Source organism: Cylas formicarius, unplaced genomic scaffold (genome assembly GCF_029955315.1).
Source record: "Cylas formicarius isolate icCylForm1 unplaced genomic scaffold, icCylForm1.1 PGA_scaffold_1__22_contigs__length_36826433, whole genome shotgun sequence".
Taxonomy (NCBI): Eukaryota; Metazoa; Arthropoda; class Insecta; order Coleoptera; family Brentidae; genus Cylas; species Cylas formicarius.
Genome location: NW_026844264.1, coordinates 34894122 through 34917373, shown reverse-complemented (window position 1 = coordinate 34917373; position 23252 = coordinate 34894122). Strand labels below are relative to the sequence as shown.

General features: G+C 37.5%; 3 protein-coding genes across 4 annotated transcripts; 1 reads left to right on the top strand and 2 right to left on the bottom strand.

The window, feature by feature from the left end:
* Positions 1 to 8622: 8622 nt before the first annotated feature.
* LOC132696166 (arrestin domain-containing protein 1-like) lies at positions 8623 to 17746 on the bottom strand. Of its 2 annotated transcripts, XM_060660828.1 has the most exons (8): positions 17629 to 17746; positions 17446 to 17495; positions 17110 to 17236; positions 16850 to 16960; positions 16603 to 16799; positions 16345 to 16527; positions 13328 to 13525; positions 8623 to 8921 (listed from the first exon to the last, which is right to left on the bottom strand). In XM_060660828.1, exons 3-8 carry the CDS (start codon positions 17219 to 17221, stop codon positions 8730 to 8732), a joined length of 993 nt encoding a protein of 330 aa, XP_060516811.1. In that variant the 5' UTR covers positions 17222 to 17236; positions 17446 to 17495; positions 17629 to 17746; the 3' UTR covers positions 8623 to 8729. The 2 variants fall into 2 exon arrangements, with proteins under 2 accessions (XP_060516811.1, XP_060516812.1); XM_060660829.1 differs by lacking the exon at positions 17446 to 17495 and having other exon boundaries at positions 17629 to 17729.
* A 163-nt stretch (positions 17747 to 17909) lies between these two features.
* Positions 17910 to 19280, bottom strand: LOC132696168 (mitochondrial nicotinamide adenine dinucleotide transporter SLC25A51). Its single transcript, XM_060660830.1, has 2 exons — positions 18942 to 19280; positions 17910 to 18881 (listed from the first exon to the last, which is right to left on the bottom strand). The coding sequence occupies exons 1-2, from the start codon at positions 19056 to 19058 to the stop codon at positions 18162 to 18164; spliced, it is 837 nt and encodes a 278-aa protein (XP_060516813.1). The 5' UTR covers positions 19059 to 19280; the 3' UTR covers positions 17910 to 18161.
* A 461-nt stretch (positions 19281 to 19741) lies between these two features.
* Positions 19742 to 21839, top strand: LOC132696649 (protein Spindly-like). The gene has a single exon (XM_060661599.1). It carries the CDS (start codon positions 19745 to 19747, stop codon positions 21257 to 21259), a length of 1515 nt encoding a protein of 504 aa, XP_060517582.1. The 5' UTR covers positions 19742 to 19744; the 3' UTR covers positions 21260 to 21839.
* The last annotated feature ends 1413 nt before the right edge of the window (positions 21840 to 23252 follow it).

Here is a 23252-nt window from a genome sequence, read left to right as displayed (position 1 = left end):
CCGTGTGCCACTGACTGATATATTTTTTTAAGAATGGACCAGTTTGCATTGGAAAAAGGCCATCGCATTGCCATCATTGCCTGATGCTGTACTGCGTTTATGGATTGAAGCACTTGCTCAAATAAAATAATAAAAAATGGAAAAACTATCTAATACTGTCCCAGTTATTATCGATATGCCTGAATCAGAATCCGATGATGATTAGTTTTTTTTTCCTTCTTTGCTCTTTGTGTTGTTTTTGTTGTTAAAGCATTAAGAGTTTTGCAAAAATACATTGTATATCTAAAAATGGTAGCAATATGGCTAAGACCTAAGTATCAAACAATCAAACAATGTCTTATTACACACATCTGTAAATATACGCGTACTACAACTAAGCTTAGATCAAGTTCACTCCCGTTTGTTACTCTTCTTCTTTTTTTTTCTAAACGCGGCCACTTGCACCGAGACCGCTCGCCCATTTCAAAAATTAACTAACTACGTAACTTTTTTAGACGTCACGTAAATTTTCGTAATGGAAAACGCAACGAGTGTCGGTATAAGGAGACGGCACGCAGAAAACGTCAACGACGTAAGAGACGTGCCAAAATCCTCGCCAACTTCGATGCTGCGATCAGAGCGCGGAATGATGATTACAGGGCAACTTAATGAAATTCACGCTTGAAGAGATAATTTGCGTTCACGAAAGACGGAAACCGATCAGCCCGCGGCCTCCTTCCATGGGTGGAGAGAGGTCGGGGATCGACATGTCCCCGATTAAATCGACCAGCGGCCATTTTGTCGTTTGAATACGCGACATCGCGACTGACTCGAACTCGAAGTAACAATTTTAGGAGGTGACGTCATATGATTCCCGTTTTCAAAAATAATTGTAAATAAAATCTAGAGCGATCGATGAACATAAAGCTGACTTGAATTTGATGATTTTAACGTTTAACTAGGATTGCAACAAAAACGTGTTTTTCGAATCCTAGGTTTTCGTAAGATCAAATATATTTGAAATTCGAATTATTTCGAATGTTGTGCCAAATAAATTGTAAAGTACGTTTTTTAGCATTTTATACTTTCAATCTGAGGAGCCATGTAAAACTGTCTTTATTTGACTATCTGTTACGTAAAACAAAGTATACAGCGGGTAAGTTTTCAACTGATTTCTAACCAGGCGCCTTAACCTTTAAACATATGAAATTTTTATTGCCTACTTTAGAAATCACTTTCGAGAGTGCAGTAAACATCCGTTTCTAAATAAGATTTGTTGAAGTTTTCTGTACCATATTGTTTAATCTCCTTTTTCTTTAAATGCCTTCTGAGCAGTTTCTTATTACTGCATCCAAACAGCTACCTAAGGTTCCTCAGCTATGACTGTCGTCTCCTTGAATGCCTGTAATTTGTATGTCCTTGTTCTATTTATTACGTCTTCGCACTGAAATTATTCTTGTGCCCCTGAGCTCTATCCTTCACTTTACTAACATAGGTGAATGAAATAATTTCGAGAGAAATCTCTGCGGCATTCGACAACCAACATGTCCGTTGACAGATCGTCAATAAGTTTTGATGCGCCATTTTTGAGGCAGTGTTTTGCCAAAATATATCTAGGTCTCGTTGAAACCAGTTAAGTGTGTCTAAATGACGCAAAGTTATTGGGTTAAATGTAATTGGTCATTCACTATCTGTTCAAGAACTTGCGCTGACAGTTGTTTTGTTGTTTTTTGTTTTAGTTGTTTACGCCAAACAGCAATTCTAGATTAGACTCGTGTGAATAATGGTATTGAGTTAGATGATCTTAAAATGTATATCTAGAAATTGTTATATGTTAATAGCTCCAGCTGTTTTTGAGATGTCGCCATGAAAAAGTTCATGTCGGAGGTTTTGGACTACGACGAATACTATTACATTATAATTTTTCACATAATATGTAGAGGGTCCTAGTTACACTTTGCTAACAACTGGCTTTTATTAGCTTCGTTTCCGAGACTGTTGTAAATAAAGTTTAGTTAGCCACATCATGGAATAATGAATGTGTAATATTGACGGGTGCGCCACTGGATAATAATAATTGGACTATTAGTTTAGTTTTAATAAGAGAATGTTAAATGGTTCTCATCTCTTATGTCTAGAACAAATTTCTTATTTTTTATTTTAAATAACGGGGAAAATGTTTAGAGACAGGTACGCCACTGGACCGCTGCGGGGCTCGACTCTTCTTTTATCGGGTGGTTGGGATAATACCGGAGAAGATAAAATAGAAAAAGAATAAAATTCTATAATGCGAATAGTGAGAGGACATTAATCTACAATTTTTGGAAAATTATATAACAGTTTGATTCTCCATGTTCTCCTCTTTGTCATGTCAGCATAAACAGGAAATGTGAATGTATTATTTTGTAGGCACATTTGGTTGAAAAAAATGAATCAAAGTTGTATACCTCATTTATTTGTTTTTTAAAAAAATGTTAAATATAAGAGTTATAGACGAGACTAAAAGGGACAATTTAATGTAAATAATTGAGAGGCCATTTCTGGGTCCATTTTAAAGAGAAAACGTCATCTGAACATATGTCTAAACGTCTTAACTTTTGGGTGAAAAAGTTTTCAAAAATAAAATACATTTTTTTCATCTCTACAAGAGAACTTCGGATGTTTTAATGAAATATGGTACACATGTACTATGTTTCAAGAGGTATTATTATTATTATTAAAATATCGTTAATTATTATTTTTTACTTAAGTAATTGTCTGTTTTATTAAAATACTTCCAAAAACAGAAGTACGAATACGAAGTACGTAAACTCTGAGACCTGTTTTTCAAATATTTTTAATTATTTCTTATCATCGTGGCAAGAATTATTAATTCTGTTTAAGAACTACAGAAATTGAAGAAGCATTATCCCTTTTCCAGAAATGCAATCAGAAAATTGCACGATAACCATATTTGGGCCAAGGGCCAATGAAAACAACATCCAGAACAGTTTTCGGTAAATGTTTGGGTCGGAATTGTTGAAAATAGTTTGGACTTTTTCTTATGGGGGCACCTTAAAAGCTTCCTGCGATTCAATAAGAAACACTGGAGGTATACTTCCAAGAGAGTGCGGCAATATAGAGTAAAAAGAAGAAGCGTGCATCATTCAAAGTGTTGGACACTTTCAACAACTTATCTGGTTTCTGTGCTATTTTTTTTATTAATTAATTAACAGACAATTTGGTTAAAAATTATTTATACTAGGTAGTGTTTTTTTTTAAATAAAAATAAACCGAAATCTGTCTATTTCGCATCACAGGCTCATTTGAATTTGGGAAAGAAACTGCTAGAGGGGGAATTAAGTCATTTTGAAGGAGAAATGGTTTTGATCGTAGAAATAGGATCCAAAAATGTTTAAATGCGGATCTTGTGCTATAATTTATATTGGACAAACAGATAGATCCCTCATGAAACGCATAAACGAACGTAAAAGAGCGTTTAAAAACAATAGTCTAGATTCTAATTGTGCTACGCACTTAAACACAGAGAAACACATTTTTGACAGCCACAAAAAGTAGAAAATGAAATTTATCGGAAGCCATGGAGATTAACAAAATGAGACTCTTTAAAACTTAACTAATCTGATTAACTAATTTTCTAAACCAATATTTGACACTTCCCCAACCCTTAATTTGACGAGATAGAAAAAAAATACTTCAAATAATGTAAAACACCCGTTTTTTCTATTTTACAGTAGATGTCACTCCCGCTAGCGACCATTTTATGAACCTGAAAATAATTGCCAGCTTTTCCTCTTTACCGATTTACCTATAATTTTTTTTTTCTAACGGTCCTAGATATGGGCCACCCGGTACATAATGTGCAAAATGATGTCCGTTAACCTTAGGAGATTGGAGTTAGTCCCGATACTATCGCTATCGTTCCGGGTTCGCTAAGGAAACGAAAACGCGTATCAATTCAAATTGCAATTGCACTGCGATCCCTCGGGATAGCGTCAGATGGCGTTTTCGGTTCGCATTGCGTGAATTGAATGCACGCCCTAATCACTACGATTGCCTTAAACCCACGAGAGGTCAAATTATATATCAATTGTCTCTCGGGCCTTATCGCGTATTATACGACGGCAAAACGATCATTAGACACGGAAAGGTGCATTATCAGGCAGGTGGTCCAAATATACGAGTCCAACGACGCAGCGATACGCATTATAACTTTTCTTAATTCGCCAATGAATCAACTTCGGTTTAAAAATGCAAATGCGCGCCTTTTTAATCCGCGCCGTTGCGAATCGGCGTTTATTTTCGCCCGGATGACGGATATGTTGTGATGTCGAAACGTCCCGGCTCGAATGTGATCGATCGCGCTTCTGGAATACGCGTCCGAAGAGTGGCCGACAAGGTGGTCTCTCGTGGGCCTTTTGCTTCAAAAAGGGACGTCATTTATTTATTTTATTTATTTATTCGTTTAACCAAAAAGGTACAGGGAGTAAAATATCATGATTATAAAGTATACAGGGTGGCTCCGTTTATAAAGTACCCTCTAGGAATCAGAAAATAAGTACTCCATACGCGGAAGTACGCTATAAAAAAAACACAAAAGAATTATGTCGATAGATAGAGATTTAATACAAAAATATAAAACTAATAAACACTAATATGGGTACTAAAAAACGAAAGAAACTAAACTACCTAAAGTAAAAACTTTTCTATCTATATAAACTTTACAAAATACAGGTAAAAATACATATGTGCTTTTTTCTTTTTGTTTGTTTAGTTTTTCTCAATACGCTTGCATAATATCAACAGTTACATTATCGGGAGATTGTAAACCAATTGAACATCATCGTCGCTTTCGTTACCAGAGCGTCAATTTAATATACCTTATTTTAGGCTAAAGAAAACGGGGGTAGTTGTCCCAATTTTTTTTTGTATTGGCCCATTTCAAATACATATACAGTGAACTCCGGTTATCAAGTACCCTCTGGGGACGAGAACTCATAAGCGGAAGTACGCTATAAAAAAAACACAAAGACATAATGTAGGTACGTACATATCTTTACTTTGTATAAAAATAGAAAACTAATAATGCGATAACAAAATCTTCACACGCAATCTGGGTTTCGACCTCCTCAGTGTTGGTTAGATCTTGGCCGCTATTGAGCAACCAACTACTTAGGAGAACCTCCCAGTCATCGACGTCATTATTTTTTTACCTCTCGAAAGCAGTTTGAAATAGTGGTCGAAGTAACATCATCCCAACTTTGTGCAAGTAATTTTATGGAGTCCAGGATAGTGATGTTGAAAAAAATATCTGCGGTAATATATCTTAAGGCATTTTATTATGCCCTGATCCATCGGTTGCACGACTGAGGTGTTGTCTGGAGGCAAAAACTCCACGCTCTCTGGTTTGACTTATAAATGACAGGTAGATTTTTCACATCTTTCATGCATCCCGATCGTTCATATTTATCAATAACAAGAAGTGGGCATTTTTGGCTTCCTGTCATATTTGCACAAACCCAAACGGCGCACCTCAACTTTGACTGCTTCCCACTCACTTCTAAATTTCAGGGTGCGATCTGGAGTCATCCTGTAAAGCACAGTCTCGTCACCAGTGAAAATATCCTCAGAGCTGTAATTTTGTGCAATACTGGGCCACTTACCCTCTAACCAGTTCAGCACAGCTTGTTTGTTAACATCTCCTGCTTCACCAACCAACCTGCAGAACACCTAAAATCCTCACCCTGTAATGCCCCGGGCTAATTCTTCGGCTTTCGATTTTAGAACTGGACCACTTATTGCAATATTTTCGGATCTTCTAACTTGAAATGATCATAAAAGAGCTTTATCTTCATCTGAACGTACAGGATTTCTAATCTTTTTAATCCAGTACGATATACAGTCGCTTGCTTCCTTGTTCTTCTCGGGATTACTCCAAATTGTTGTTTTTGCCCATTTCTTTTGTCTAGCAATTTCCGCCTCACCGATGCCACTGTCCATAACCTCTATGTTTTCTTTTGCAGTTAAAGACTTGCGCCGATCCGCCATTTTAACCATAAGCTCAAAAAAGCGGAGTAACGATGTGTGTGGCCAAGAAATTTAGACCCAAATTACCCCTTGTTTGAAAAGTACTACGCTTATTAAGTAAAAATTGACGATCAAAACGCATATAATTCTCTATTCTATATTTCCTTACTAAAAATCACAAAACATTGGAAATTATGAAATACATTGAAAAACAACAAGTCAGCAATTAGGCCCAGCCAACTTAGAAGAAGATACCACCAGTTTTTTTGAACCTGAAATAGGGACACACAGTTATTTTCACAGTCAAAACTTAATGACTTAGGTTTACTTAAGGGTGTTTCCGAAATTGTGACATCTAAAATTCGGAATAAAACTTTTCTAGCACAATTTTCATATCTCAGAACAATGAAGAAACTCAGCACCGACTACAGTTCTGAGGACCGGAGATTTTTAACGGACTCATCCAAGAGGGGCCTTGAAGCTGTCCCTTTGCACAACTGAAATGTTCGCGCTTCTGTACCTGTTGCTCATTCTGCGCACATGAAAACACAAATACAAAAACTATAGTAATGGAAGATCAAGATTTTGTGATGGTGAGATCTTCCAAAAATAGATGATTTGAGACTTAATTTTGATTTTTTAATCCGGTTATGGTTGGCCTGCGTTAGTAATTAATCACCAGTGAGAACAAACAATACAGGACAGAAAAAATGACAGAACGGGCATGTGGGGGTTGTTTTAGTGGCGCCTCTGGCGGATATTTTGCGAAGCTCGATTGCGGTACTGCGAACGTTTGGTCAGAGGCGACACGTCCGAGGCTTCGGACAGGATAACGCACCCGCGTCTAGCGAAACTTAATATACGGGCCTTCTTCGGATTCGTATATGCGAGCGGGCACGATTATCATATTGCGGCGATAAAACACACCCACGTGAACCGGACAAGCACCGACAAATTAAGTGATTTGTGGTTATTTGACCGCACGGACAGGATGTATAAATATCTACGTTGCAAGGAGCAGAACAAAGCCGTTTTGTCACCTAATTTATTTAAGTTTTTAAAGGCACCACGGCGCGACGTTTCGGTTTTATTGCCGATATTTTCGGAGTTAATTCAAGGAGCAGAAGAACGTCTCGCATCGTCGAACCCCATGCAGTCCATGCGCTGCGACTAAAACAATAAATAATTCGACCGGACGTGACTTTTTTTTGGGAGGGGGAGGGGCAGGCAACAAATATTAGTAATTATAATAAAGCGTCCTTATTTCAAATCGCTTCTGCAAAAATAAAAACGATGACAATGATAATCCATAAAATTAACCAAAGTGAGCTTCGAGTGAATATGGTGGAATGGAACAGACAACAACTATTAATAATAATAATAAAACTTCTTTATTTCAATTCCCTTATACAAAAATATTAGTACAAAAGGTGACAATGTTATCCATAAAATTAACCAAAGTGACCTTCGCGTGAATATGGTGGAATAGAACAGACAACAAATATTAATAATAGTAATTTATTTCAGACACGGTGTGCATATTTGCATGTAGAATCGGCCCTTAGATTTTAGTCCACCGTGTAGTTTTTATTTCGTAATAATAACATAGCGTTTCGTCGAATTTCCTCGCTCCGTGAAACAATCCGTTGATATCGGGCGCTCGTATCATAATCGACTGACAAAACGTGCAATTATCAAAATGTCGCCGCTTTTCGGGGTATAATTAGTCCGGCGGAAATGTAGTTTTAATTGCTGCCCAGCGCTAATATATAAAGCCCAGCGGAACTGTTTTAAGTTCGAGCGATTCGACCGGTTTTTTTTTCACCGCAAATTATACTTTTTTCGAAGATCGCAACGTCTGTCGGTCGATGAAATTTGTGAGCTCTTATTTTCGGTTCCACAGATATTACAAATATGTGAACTAAACCAAAAATTTTAATTTTACAGTCGATAAAACTTATTAGGACATGCATATCGGCTCAGGGCTCAGTGAGTACATGCTTCGCGCAAGCTGCAAAGACTTGCATTGGCACTTTTTGAGATTTTTCCTAAGTCAAAAATCACTTCGTTTCGTTTTTTCTTCAACCGCCGTCATACTCGATGATGAGTTTTACGGACTCTCGATCTGGTGAATGCGGTCATGTCGCGGGAGTCGTTCGTCGCCATGGTAACCTCGTTACCGGGGCGACAGCCTATCCGTAACCATAGCAACAGGCGACTATGAAATAAAAATATTGAAATGGGCCATTCATTATGCACATGCGCCGTTGTTTAATCCAAAACCAAAATGGCCGCTGACAGTTCAATACGAAAGGTTTCAGTGTGTTATCAAGATCTCGTTAAATGTTCTAAAACTAGTCACGTGTGTGGTGACATCGCAAATTGCAGGTTAGTGGTGGAAATATACAGGGCATTCGCGGAAGATCATCGCCATCTATACGAAAATACTGACACTGCCTTTCATTTGTACTATTTCGTGTTACGTTTTTATATCTACTTAATGAATATGTTGCTAAAAATGATCTCTAATTTACTGGCCGAATTTCATTCTTTCGGGGATAATCAAGGGAACTGTTTTTCTATAAGGGATAAAAAAAAACTAACTAGATTCGAACTGTTTAATGAACAAAGCGCGTACATCAGAGTAAAGCGAACATTTTAGTAAACCAATAGAAAAAGCTACACCTAAAGGGGACCATCTGCGGGCGGATAAAGTCGACCGTTTAAACGCATTCCGAATAAGGCGGCGGTGGATCTTCTTCGTCGCGCTGAGTGGAAGTGTCACCACTGGTGAAAGCGCTATTCACGGCGTCAGCGTTTTGTGACGTGCCACCTTCCGTGTAAGGGACGTGTCCTGGAGATATTGCCCCGCGGACCTTCAGGTTGAAGGAGAACCCAGACAATATGGCGGTCGTCTGAAAAACGACGGTATCACGGGTGTGACGTTTTTCGAATGACGTAATTTGCTCCAGAGAAATAGAGAAACGCAAACAGAAATGTACCAGAAATTTATTCAAAAGTGTTAAACGCTAAGACAGATTTTAAGGCTAAAACTAAAAATAACACGTAATAAGAGCATATGTACGAATATGTTTTTAATACATCTGACAGGAAATATACACATAAAACTTAAAACACGGTAAAAAACAAACAGTACTCTTCTTGTTTTTCGTTAGGACCTGAGAACCTTAGCCAAAATCACAGAGCGTAAAATTTCATATAACAGCAGTTCAATCATTGACTCAAAACCATAGAATAAACATCGAACTTTGCAATTAGTGAAAGCGTTTAAATATAGTTTGGACCATCTGTTGCACCAACGTTAACACTAAACCGAGTTTAATAAAGCCAAGTTAGCAAAAATAAACTACGGGGTTTCTCAAATTTTTATATTTAATAAAACGGAAGATTTCTCGGAAAATCTAGAGATAGTAGTAGAGTAGATAAAAAATAAACCTATGTCTACTTCTACCGATACAAGTTGAATGTCAAATAGGCAAAGATCACTTAACTTTACGAATAACGACAAGTCTCTTCGAATTCAAATTGTGTTAAGTTTTAATGACAAACTAGGAACATGACAAATAATTGCAAAAAATTTAATGGTTCTTTTACATTTTTTCCCAGAGAAGCCTGATATTTCAAGAGAATATATCAGAACAGGAAGAAATTGCTCACGAAAAACATCACACTAGAGGAAAATAACCTCCAGTGGCGAAAAATCCAATTCCTAACTTCTCAAAATGGTACACCAATTTTTATTCTGAAAACCAAAAATAGACTTAAACTAAAGGGATGAATGAATGAAAAAAAAAATCTAAGAAATTTCAATTTAATATTTTCAACAAGGAACTAAAACTAACAAGATTGCTTTCGAAAAATCTTAACTAGACGGGGCAAGTTCGTAGCGACATAGTTTACGATACTGTTCAAATAAAATTATGCCATCTTCAACCGTTTTTCATTTATCGCCAATAATTTACCTAAAAAAACGGAAATTTTTAGGATCTTTTGGACTTTTTGCTCATAAACGACACACCCTGTATATGATTCAAACATTGTTTCAGGTTATAGCCCGGGATCTTCCACGTTTTCTGGTTCAAGAATTTTTTGAAAATAGTAAATGGTTTTCGAGAAAATAGTTTTTTTCTGAAACCATGCAGTGCGACGTAATAATCAATGACGTCATCGCGTCTTGTGGATTTTTTCAAAAATCCCGAACAGCGTATGTGATAGACGAAAACCGCAAATACAAGAATTGTGGCTCTTGATACGGCCATGATACCGTTTGAACCAATTTGCGGCTAATAATCTATTCTGGAAAACAACAATTTTCTAGGTCTTTTAGATTTTTGCCTATAATTTGAAAACCCTGTATATAATCGAAAAAATGCCAGAAATAAATGTTATGGCAATGGATCTTCTGGGTCTGCTGGTTAAAGAATTTCGTAGAACGGATGAACGATTATGGAGGGAAACATATTTTTCTGTAAGCTAAAATTACCAAAAAAAAAAACATTTTTAAGAAACACTTGGTAAAATTTGATTGCGCCCAATTTCTACCGTTTAAATGTGGACACGGACTTTTACTTCTCTGCTAAATTTGAAGCTGATATCTGCAAATTTAGAACACTTAACACATTTCCCGTTTAGCACGGAAGATCGGGAACACCCTGCACAATAGGTGAAAACCTTAAATACAAAAGTTTTTGCTGCCTATGCGGGCTATATCGCAATATAAAAGAAAGTGAGATCTGGGTCATAGTTTGTTTGAATTTTGTAAATAATAAAAAAAAAATCAAAAAACATACCAAAATCAGTAACGTATCAAAATCGTAGTTTTTATACTAATGTAGATATCTGTGCACCATTCTCTGATTTTTTTTCGAGTGTCTATGAACCTGATACAACTCCTTCGAGAATTCCGTTGTTAGAACCGCCATGTGACACTGTTGTTTTAAATTTCATATCCGAGGACCAAATCAGGATCCAGCTAAGTAAGCTTGATATAAATAATAAGCCACTTTTTATTATTTACAATAAAAGTTTATCTGAAGGGCAGTTTCCAACTATTTGGAAGTGTGCCAAAATAATACCTGTGACGTCACAAACTACCGACCTATATCTATTCTTTCCGTTCCAGGGAAAATGCTGGAAGCTATAATTACCAATGAGTTATTTTTCAAATTAAAACATGCTCTTGGAGATACACAACATGGTTTTTTAGGGGTAGGTCGGTTGCTACCAGTCTCTCACTATATGTCCAGGATGTTTCTGAGGCGTTAGATAATAGGGTGCAGATAGATGCCGTGTACACCGACTTCTCAAAAGCTTTTGATAAGGTTCACCACCCAACAATGCTGATCAAATTAAAAAATTTCGATGTACACGGTTGTCTTTATAAAATTCTTCAATCCTACATCAGTCCTCGGACTCAGTTTGTAGAATTGAATTCTGCAAAATCCCAAACGACCCGCATCACATCTGGAATTCCTCAAGGGTCCCATTTGGGACCATTGTTATTTTCACTGTTTATCCCAGATTTCAGTAAATGTTTTCTTTTTGCTAAATCAGCATCATACGCAGATGATCAGCCTTAACGACTCTTATAAGTTTCAAGAAGATCTTTTTAAATATTGATAAATGTCTTAAGTTCAGCAGGCGGATAAATGATATAAACTTTGACTACACATTCAATGGTGTAAAAATAAAAAAAGTAGAGCAGATTAGGGATCTTGGAATAACTATAGATGTAAAATTAAGTTTTGATATCCACATTGAGAATATAGTAAAAAAAAGCTTATAAAAATTTAGGTTTTATATTAAGAGTTAGCAAGGAATTTCAGGATCACAAATCGCTTATTATTCTATACAATTCCTACGTTCGATCTCACCTTGACTATGGCGGTGTGATACGGAGTCCTCAGTATCATAAATATATAGACAGAATCGAGAGAATACAAAAAAAGTTTGTTTTCCATTTAAATTTTAGATTTAACCGTAACTTACTAACTCATTCGTATGAAGCTAGTCTTAATTTCTACCATATACTGAAGTTATCTGTTAGAAGAATTATCTCCAGTGCTATATTTTTGCATAATATTATTAATAGTAGGATTGACTGTCCTTTACTGTTGGAAAAACTATCCTTCAATGCCAGAGTCGTTATAACAAGAACTCCTTCATTATTTTACGTGCCTAGATTTAATACAAACTTAGGTAACAATTCCCCAATATCTTTTTTACATAGACATTACAATAATTATTAATCTTTGCGTTGTCACTTAATTCGTTTCGAAATCAGGCAATTAGGGTTTTTCTATAAATTTATTTTAATTTTTTGATTTGTTTTCCTTATTTTTTCACATTTGTTTTTTGTAATTCACGCACTTAATATACAGTGTTAGTTTTGGTTTAGTTTGGTAAGTTTGATTGTTATTATTTTTTTTTATCTTCTGCTTATCGTAGATATAGGTAGGTACTTACTTATAAGTTTTACTTTGTTAATTAAATAATGGTATAATTGTTAGTGTGTCCTTGTAAATTGTGAAGTTAGTTCTTCATGTTAGGGCACCTTTGTAATAAATAAATAAATAAATAAAAAAATAAATAAATAAATAAAAATAAATTTGCGGCGCACGTATCCTCTGTGTCTTCTGGTTCAAAATTTTTTTCGGTCTTCTAAACGGTTTTTGAAAAATGATCCTTTTGTAGACCCTTCCAAACGCGATTTTTAATTTTTTTTAAATAGTTCCCGACCCCCCAGCCCCCCCCCATTTTCAATAGGTTCCGTCACAGGACAAAACTGCATATATGCGCCAAATATGAAGTTGATTGATTCAAATTTCAAAACAGTGGAAAATCGCGAAAAAAAATAAGCTTATGTGCCTCGTGTTGGGTTAAAAAGGAGGAAAATTTCAATTTTGTAGCTCCAACGGTTCGAAAGTTATTCAGGAAAAACCAAAAGAACAGAGAACGGACAGACAAGAAAACAATTTTTTTTTCGACGGTGATTATTTCTGCACCATAGGACTTACCGTTACCGAGATATAAAATTTTTATACGAACGTAGATACTTTCTAAAAATTCGATTTCATCGATTTTCAAAAGTAACAAGTTTGATATCTATGAGCTCATCTAATAAACACGGAAAGTGCAAGGTTACCAGCCTTTGTACTCTGTTTACAGGATTTAAGGGATAATGTCTGTTGTGAATCCGTCGTAATAACGGCAAACCATTTTAGTTGTTTTCCCTTACTTACCGATGTTATGGTAACAGCCGAGGCGGGAACCTGAGCTCGAAATAAATTGTTAGTCTTACCGAAAGTATCCAGCTCTGTTCGAGCATGAGGCACCGGCAAAAATTCGGGATTTCTACGTTTGTGGGTACGCGGAGGAATGTCGTGCGAATGGTACTCCCGTGGGCGCCGACGCCGCTGCTCACATGAGCCCGTGCCACCTCGAGCACGCTGGTCCGCTCGCTGTTGCCCCAGGAGCTGACCTTCTTGAAGGTAATTTTCTAAAAAAAAAGTCTACCCTAAACACTTCGCATCGGACTTTAGTGTGAAATGTAAAAGAAGAACGTTTTCTCCAAAGCGAGGTCCTCACAAACGAATAATAATGGTCAAAGGCTGGCAAACTTTACAGCTGGCAAACAACCCATAAAGAGACATGGGTATCAAATGATGGTAGAACGCGTAATCAAATAGACCATGTCCTGGCAAATGCGAGGCACTCAAAAAACATATTGGATGTGAGAAGCCAAAGTGGCGTCGACGGCTCATCTCATGATTTCTGGGTCAAAGTGAAACTAAGAGCAAGGGCACTCAGACGAGAGAAGAACAAAGTGAAAGCAAAAGGTGAAATGTTAAGGTTTTGAAGCCCGAGGGAGAACACAAGATCAAATACCAAGAAGCAATAAGAGAATCCTAGTAGCGAGGGAACTGGGGTCGCGGAAAGTACCTTGGGGAAAGCTAAGACCACAAAAATGAAGCCATGGTATGATGCGGAATGCCAAACGAGGAAAATACGCAGCAATTCAATAAGTGCAGAGCGGAAACTAGAAAGTTTATTAGAAGAAGGATAGAAAAAATATCAGGGTCCAGAGGAGCAGGTGGCGACCCCCTCACTAACAGAGATCAAAAACGCAGTCAGACACCTGAAGAACAACAAATCCCCAGGTAGTGATTCCATAAGAGCTGACCGGGAAAATGCGGGGGAAATCGACTATATGAGGAACTGTAACAACAGAAACAACCCCAAAGGAATTGAACGAGGGAATAATCATACCGATTCACAAAAAAAGGAGACAGGTCAAGGTGCTATCAAATATGCTCAGAAGCAGAATAACTCCATATGCAGAGGGGAACATAGGAGACTACCCGTGCGGCTTCAGACCAAACAGATCGACGGTAGATCAGATCTCTACAATCAGACAACTGCTGGAAAAAATTGATAGAGATGTGCATCAGCCTACGATAGTATCATAAGGGACAGCCTGTGGGTGATTATGGAAAGTTTACGGAGGGGTATAGAGGTACCAAGAAACGTCTTATTAGACGTATTTGGGAGGAAAATCCTTCCGGAAAAAGACCTCTAGGGAGACCTAGACTAAGATGGAGAGACAATATTACCAAAGACCTGCACACTCTGGGAGTAGAGAATTGAAGAGAGGAGGTCTCGGACAGAGACAAGTGGAGGCAGGCAGTACTTGCAGCAAAAACCCCCAAAAGGGATGTGTGCTGCAAAAGAAGAAGAAGAGTTCCGAAAATGTGACTGGCTAATTAATATTTAGTTCGCATCAAGCTAGAAAAACAAACAGTTCATAAGGTAACCTAACTTATATACAGGGTGGTCAATTAAGCGGGGTAAGCGTCTCTTTGTGAGATGGTACATCAACAAATTTCCCAGTTTAATCTTGATGATTGCTGAGGGGGAGTTTAAACTTCAATTTGATTGGCACTACAAAACCTTTTCTTTGTTTCGTCTGTCTATATTATACCGCCGCCGCTAGATAGCATTAGCTGACAAACTAACTTATTTTCGTTTTTTTTCAGTGGCGTCCCGAGCGATAATCTAACAAGTTTTGTCAAGAAAAAATGATAATTCAAAATAAAACCTCTTCGTTTCCTCAAATCTTCTCGTAAATTCCTTCGTTTTCGATAATAAAAATGAACGAAAATTGTTTGGAGTTCAATAAACTGCCTCCCATTATTTTTCGAAAATGAAAAAATATACGAAAATCGAAATTTTATTTTTATTTGCTTAATGTAAAAATACAAATAAAAATTACATAAGTCGGTGGTTTACAGCACAAACTACTTTTATTATTTAATAAAAAATATTGTTTTTAAAAACGGTGGTGTCGTATCGATTACGTTAACTGGCGCAGTCAGTAGGATTCATAGGAGATCTTTGATATATACCATTACTACATACCATTCAAGTGCGGTATGTGATAAAAAGCTTTAAAAATTAGACCTAGAAATTTGGTCTAAATTGCTTGGGTAATTTCCGGTTTAGAGGAAGTTCTGACATATTCTGAAAGTAACTAATGTGTTCTGCGGTTACGAATTGTATAGGTAAAGGTTCTTCGAGTCCCGAAAAAAAAGTTTTTAGCGCTAGATTGTTGTATTAGGAGTTTCTCAAAGTCTTTCCTTCTGTGGTAGTCTGACGGATGTCATTATTAGAACAAAGTAAATGTAATATATAAAATACTCCATCATAAAATTGACTCCGCTGTTCGTGTTCTTGTTGTTTTAACATTGATCCGTTATATTTTTAATATTTACAGCAATTTTTGCATTTCACGTTAATTTTCCCAATAAACAGAAAAATATATTGAAAATGAAATTTTTTTTTATATTTCTACTGATAATACTTAAAATTTGTGAAAAAATATATTCAAAGTTGATTGAACGCGAATTTATCGATAAGTTATTTAAAATGTTTACAATTTCATTTAAGTTATTCATTTAAAAATTATTTAACTTACACTACTACCCGATGTTGTCCATACCTTTCTATATCTATTCGGAAATTCATTTATTCGAAATAAACGCCCACGGATATTTAGTTTTTTATATTCCAGCACGAGAACCGGATACTTACTCGACTACCCGATTGTTGGAACTTTCAACGATTGATCGATTATTTTGACGATCCTACCGACTGCGCCTGTTAACTTATTTTTTTAAAAAGGGTGTTGCTCTATCGAATTTCGTTTAAAGTCGATACGCGAGGGTGCAACGCAGTTTGGCAACGTTGCCGATTTGCCAGATAAGTACATATTACAATATTCGAATTGGATTTTGCAACGATCATTTTTCCGCGACTTACCCTTTTCAATTTGACGACGAACGATAACACGTTCGTCTTCGACATGTTGTCGCATTGGATCTGAACGGTCAATACTTCGCCAGGCACAAATGAACGCTTGTCTAATTTGACCGCGAGGTCTATGGTCCCCGGGTCGCAGCAAAAGAAAAACATGCCTTTTTGACCGCGCCAAGCGACCGGCGTCTGAAACCCATCGCCACACAGCGTCGATTTTCGCGAATTTTGCTATATTCTATTTTTTCGAGACAAGCACCTAACCTGCAAATAGGGTAGTCGATTGAGATCTATCGGCGAAAGCACGGTGAGCCGGTGTTTTAACTTATCATCCAAACTCCATTTCTTATCGACCACCACCTTTAATTTGTACGTCACTTTCCCGTATTCGTCCTCGAAACTGCTCGGGTAGTCGTGCGGCAAGCGGAAAGTAAAAGGAAACTCGATTCTGGGAGGCTGTCCTGCGAGCGTAAAGTTTGGCGTTAGGATCCCCGTAAGAATAAAACTATACCTTGTTCGTAAACACAAGTCAGCAAGTTCAAAAACTTATTGGAATCTTTTATCGTCGTCTTCCCCTGGCGCCATTCAATTTTTTCTTTACCAACCAACCACACTTTGATACCTGCAAAATCACTGGGAATTTAAAAACGTTCGTTGACCAACACGAGAGCGCCGCGTATAGGCGAACGCTCAAACCGCGTGGGGCTGGTAGCGCGTTCGACCGAAAGATGGCGCCCACAAGACGCGATTGGTTGCTATTCTGATACTTACTTCTGACGTCAGTGGTCGAAACGTAATGGCATATCACTTGTCCCGCGATTTCTGAACCCGTGCACACCACGGGACTCGTGTGGCTGGTCAAAACCAGCCGAACCGCCGGCATTATTCACGCAAAACGCTAAAAAAAGTTAATTATGCGAAACCGAAATTTTTATATTAAACATTGACAAGTTAAGGCTCGTAAAATTAGCTTGCTCGCGCCTCTAGCGGTCGTTCTAAAAATCAATGGAACGCGGATCTCAGATGACCCAATATTGTCAACATTGCCATTTAAATATCTGATTCTTATCCTGCCAAAGGTAATGTGATTAAAAATGGGGGAGTTACCTGAACGAGATTATCACTGAAAGTTACGTGACGTACAATTCCTCACACCCCTGTTGATCAAAATGTAACAATTCATAACCTGTATTCGTAAACATTTAAATTTTGAGCGTGAGTATCGAGTAGTTGTAGTTTTACAGTTGCGTAGTTTTTTAAGCATAACGTATAAGTAATCGACACACTTACCGTTGCCTATTTCAATTATCTGCCGATAAGACTTTTGAATAACGCGCAACAGAGATGACACGAAATGTAAACCAGACGCGTCGGCACCGACAATATCGATGTGGACAGAGAAACTTTATCGCAGTCAACGCCTTTTATATTTATTTAGCTCTTGCAGTAAAACAAAATTTAATTAAAGTGCGTAAACTATGGTCGGCCCGCCCCGAGAATAGGGCGTTCCATTTATGACGTTATCTTTTATCGGCAAAAAATAAACAAGAATGACATAAATTTATTCTTAACAAATCAAGACAGACAAAATGGAAAAACAATTATAAAAATATTGTACAGGTTCGACAATAAAAATTAGCACCAGATGCGGTTTTAAATTTGCATAGTGACATCATCGTTTGATTTAGAAGCGCGTTTTCACTTTTTTTTGCGTTTTTGAGTTGTATGGATGCATGGAAAACTGTAACGTAAAAATTAAAACAAAATTATAAAAATATTTTACAAGTTCAACAAATTGCACTAGAAACGGAATTTTAAATATTCTAATAGATAACAGCCTTTATGTGTTCGTAAGCGGTATTCATCACCCCCCAGCTGATAAAAGCCCTGGCGCAGTTCATCTGAACGCCGTGATAAAAATACCTAACCTTGCAGCCCCTGTCCCTGTAAATTTGTACGAATACTTTAACGGGATTCTCGAATTCGCCCCCGATCTTGTTTTGCATGGCCACTTTCAACACATTCAAAGGATAGAAAATGCTCGACAGTACGACACCTATCAGAGCGCCGCACATGAATTCGGTAGACGTCCTTATAAATTCGTTATCGTATTTCGGCATACAGTTCTGGAGCTCCTCCCGTGCTATGAAGAACCCAATGTTGGACGGACCGTTCCTTAACAAGATGGGAACGAGGCCTCGATAATACTCGACCAGTCCGTACGATCGGAGCGCTTTAAATGCGTGAAAAGTGTTTTTGAATTCGTCGTGGTAATGGGCGTTTTGTAATAACGTTTGAACCCGCTCGAACGGCATTAGGGCGGCTTCGGTCGTTCCTGAAATTAAAGCTCCCAACGCTTTTGCCATATACCGGTTTACGCCCGTCTCGACCAGAGGCTGCCGGACCTGCTCGTAAACCCCAAACATTATAGACAAGGACAAAGTTTTCTGACATAGCGGCGGCAGGATGCCCCTGTACAGGAAAAAAATACCCTCGCCGTGCAGCTGATAGAACGCTTTCTTTGCTTTTATCCCGTGCAACATCTGGAAATCGGGGAAAAAAAATGAAATAGAACGCAATTCGGTTGGATTTATTAAACTAACCTGTCTAAATATAATTTTATTAATCGGATAAGTTACAGTTACGTTGATAAACGCCGCCCCCCACCCGCAAACGAATTCTTTCCAATTGAGTGTTGGTTTTTCGGCTAAGCTGCTCATTTTATTTCCTTGTTTTTGGAGATTATGTAAATAATTATGTCAGTAATTTTGGAGGCAGCATTTTATCAGCGTCTGCTTCTACTGTGTTGTATCATTAACAATTATCTCTAATTATAACTTATACATTGTTAGTATTGTGGTACCAATTTCCTCACTTTTCGTTTAATTTCAATGAAATTTTAATAAAAATACGACAGATATTGTAGGTTAGTTCCACCGGGAAATGTAAGTTATCTTCATTTTTTCATTTTGATTGGGCACAATCGCTTGGATCATTTGACCATAAACGAAATTAGATATTTAATGGTCCATTTCGAAAAGGAAATGCCATTTCAAAAGCAATTGAAATGTTCGTTAATTGACAGTTTAACTCCCGCTTGTAACCGACAGAATCCTTTGCAATTATCCCAAAAATTTTGATATTGGTTTCAACTGTGTGGTTTTCGTGCCCTAAGTATTTAGTGAAAGATTTAAAGTGTGTAATCGTTGTCGGCTCCGCTGTTTTGGTCATTCACGCCGGTTGGAGGCCGGAGGAGCCTGTTATCTGTCAAAGTTCTTCTTACCAAGCTGAAAACAAATATTGGTTATAGAATTCCACTGGGAATTCCAGAAAATGGACGAATGACCACTGCAATGTTGCCTACATAGTGCTTTGGTAATATCTCTGTTGTTCTTTGATTCGAATTATGAAAACCCAAAATCCGTTGAAGCCTGTATTTCAAGTTGTTAACATGGAAAAGCAAACCGGCAATTGCGATAATAGCCCCAACTTTAGCAGGCTACAGAAGGAGCTTGAGGACGTTAGACAAGAGTTGTACGACACGAATAGGCAACTAAAATTGAAAGAGGCGATGTTATTGGAATATCAACAAGAAACGGAACGGTTGCAAACGGGAGAACAAAGGCAACTGGCGAAATTTGAATCAAAAATCGCCAGTTTGGAAGAAACGATCGTCACTCTCCGCGACAATCACGAGCGGGCGGTGTCCACTTTAGAATCGGAGATCGCGAGAAACGAAGAAACTATCACGAAATTAAAGAATGAAATAGATGTTTTGAAAAATTTGAACGAAACGGACAGTTCCTTTAGGTTCAACGAAGAATTAGCGAACTTGGAGACCCAGCACGAAGAGCTCCAACAAATTTTCGACGGTTTGAAAAATGAGTACATAACGTTGAGTGAACAACATAAAATCTTGGAAACCAAGTTCGATGCGTTGGCGGAAGAGAACTCGCAACTCAACGAAACCTTGAAGGTGAAACGTGAGGAGCTGGCGGAAAATTTGGTGCTTATTGAGAAACTGAACGAGGAATTGGCGTGCGCAAATTTGGAACTGGGCACCTTGAAAAACCAACCCCTCGATACACAAAGCAAGGGGAATTCTCTATTCGCTGAAGTCGACGACAGACGGGTGCACTTGCAACACACCGTAAACAATATAAAGTCGGATTACACACGCCTCAAGTTCGAAAACTCCAAACAGGAAAAACTAATTATGGAATTGAAAAAGCAAAACGTGGACCTGTGTGAAAAGTGGAAGAAAGATTTGACCCAGGTGGAGGAGGACCAACAAACAATCTCGGTAACTTTAAACGATACCATAAACCTGCTGAAGGAGTCGTTGGAGAAGTTGAAGAAAGAACTTGCTGCAAAACATAAGGAGTTTGGTGTCTCAGACCTGCCCGCCGATTTCCGGTTCTACATGAATCAAGTTGAATTGAAGCAGAAAGAGATCCGTCACTTGGAGCAAAAGCTAATGGACCGATCATTGAACACGGGCTCCTTGTCTATGTTGTTGGCGCAGGCCAACAAAGAAACAAGGAAATGGAGGTTAGAAGCGCTAAAGCTGAAGCAAGTAATCTCCAAGGAGAAGGAAGTAGAGCTTCCAAGTTCAGTACCGAATTTCGAGAGGACCAAATACGTGACGGTAAGGAAGAAGGTGGATTTTCCGATCGTAGAGCAAAGAGAGTCGTCTAGCAACGTGATTGACATTGAAGGTACTAAGTTGCTTGAAGTGCCGTCTGCGGGGGATAAAGTCGCGGAAAATAATAACCAGGCGGGTAAGGAAAACGTGGATCGAGATGCGGCGAAAAAGGGAGTGACGTTTTGCGAGTCCACAGTGGAGCCGTCTTCACAACCCGCTCGCAGGAGAGCCCCCACCAGAGTGTTCATAGCGAAGCCTTTTAGTGAAAATAATTAGAGTTAGTTTTATCGATTTCTAACCCTGTACAAAAATGCACTTTATCTTTCTCTTCTTCTTTGCTTCTTAGTTACCTTGGGCAAGTTAGTTAAGGATACTCGTCCATTACCGTAACTATTTGGTGTTTAAACAATCAATAGATTTCAACCTAAAATAGCGAATCAGATGAAGATCTCTACAGCTGGGACTTTATATCATTGAATAGCACGGAGCTAACTTAGAGTCCTGGTTAGTTGAAGCTGAAGTCTACAACGGATGTGTGCAATGAGCGTATGTTCCCAATATTTCAAAACGTAATGGAAGATTTTCTGTGGTTTAGTTGACGTGCCCACGTTAAGATAAAGCAAAAAAGAGGAAGTTTCTGTGGTAGTTATTGTGTATTCTGCGCATGCCGGTCTGGAAGAGAAAATTATAGATCAAGAACAACTGCGCGATATAACATTTGTCATACAGTGGCGTCGACTTTGGGAGTGGTGGTGTTTCGTTGCATTTAGCATTGTAAAGTAGGTTTGTGCACGACCTTCATAGATCATCAACGCACATTTGGTATCGGGAAAATTTTGTTAATAAATATATTGAAATTAAACTTCTAAAATTGGGTTCAATTAATCGCAATTAAGGTAATGTTACAAACTTCACAAATATTACTAAAGGACGTTGTGGTTTTTACAATTTCTTTTATGCTTTTCGACTTCTGGATTCCTCCTGCGTCGGTTTTTGCTTAGTCGAAATTGCTGACGTTTCGCCAATCATCCTGTTGGCTTCTTCAGTCAATTTCGACTAAACAAAAACCGGCACAGGAGGAATCCAGAAGTTTTGTAAAAAGCATTGCAGTAGGCCTGTGGAAATTTCTTTGAAAAGTCCTGAATACGCTTATAATTCAAATTTGATTTATGCTGTGAAGAAAAACACCGATAAGCATTTTTATCCCGTAGTGTCGGAATGTTTATTTATAATAAACATTCAGAGATTAATGAACCATCAGTTGTGTGCGTAGTATCACGAAAACCCACATTATTGCGTATAAAACCTGTAAAGACTGCGAATCTACTTAATGGGCCAGAGTAACCGCTTTAAGTAAACATGCCATAAAAAATTTACGTCATTTTGATTTTGAAAATACGAAATTAATAGTCACTGAAACGGATGAAACAAAAAGGAATATTCCAGGCATGTCCGATATTAGTATATGTTCAAGTTTTTCGTAATGTTTTCATATTGAATCCTCATATGGGCTTTTTAAGCTTTTGATTTTGCTAGTGAAGTATTTTTACCAATATCTACCATTTAAGTTAATTTTTTGTTATAGAACGGACACGACTTATCAAAAATGTGTTATAATTAAAATAACACAGTTGCTCGATGTGTGCATTTTGCCAAAAATTTACATTTACATGTCTGGCCTGTGCTGAAGAAATTGTCAGTCAACATTATTGCTATGATGTTATCCTGTTTCACAGGCAGGCAAAACACTTCAAAATCGTCTCAGGTTTATTTTAAGTTCACTGGGCAAACAATAAGTCTTTATTCTTGGTGTTCGTCTGTTATCTATTTATCTTTAAATATTTTACATGGAATAAATAAATTTTCAAACCAGAATAAGATAAAACTTATCTGTGTGTATCTCTTTTTTTAATTGTGTTATTATCAAATGTAGCTTGTACGTAATTATTATTAAACTGAGGTGGCTTTTACTTGATGAAAATCCATTTATCAAAATAAATAAGAACTAAAAGTTCGGATTTTCACGAAATTATATATTATGACATGACAATTGTTTCGACAACACCGTGTCCTTATCAAATGTACATTTGATAAAGACAAGGTGTTGTCGAAACAATTGTCAATGTAATTTCGTGAAAATTTGAACTTTTAGTTCTTATTTATTTTAATTATTATTAGATTATTATAGTGGAACCTTACTCAAATAATCGGCAGGAAGAATATTGAAGACATCATGGTTGTACAGAGTGACGAAGAGAAGCACTTAATA

Bases quoted from the DNA above. Each gene is read 5' to 3' on its own strand.
- LOC132696649 (XM_060661599.1), top strand. From the start codon at position 19,745: ATGAAAACCCAAAATCCGTTGAAGCCTGTATTTCAAGTTGTTAACATG.
- LOC132696166 (XM_060660828.1), bottom strand. From the start codon at position 17,221: ATGCCGGCGGTTCGGCTGGTTTTGACCAGCCACACGAGTCCCGTGGTG. The intron at 16,961-17,109 runs GTAAGTATCAGA...GTGATTTTGCAG, and splicing joins TTCGACCACTGACGTCAGAA to GTATCAAAGTGTGGTTGGTT. The intron at 16,528-16,602 runs GTTAGGTGCTTG...GATGGGTTTCAG, and splicing joins ATCGACTACCCTATTTGCAG to ACGCCGGTCGCTTGGCGCGG.
- LOC132696168 (XM_060660830.1), bottom strand. From the start codon at position 19,058: ATGAGCAGCTTAGCCGAAAAACCAACACTCAATTGGAAAGAATTCGTT. The intron at 18,882-18,941 runs GTTAGTTTAATA...CCCGATTTCCAG, and splicing joins ATAAAATTATATTTAGACAG to ATGTTGCACGGGATAAAAGC.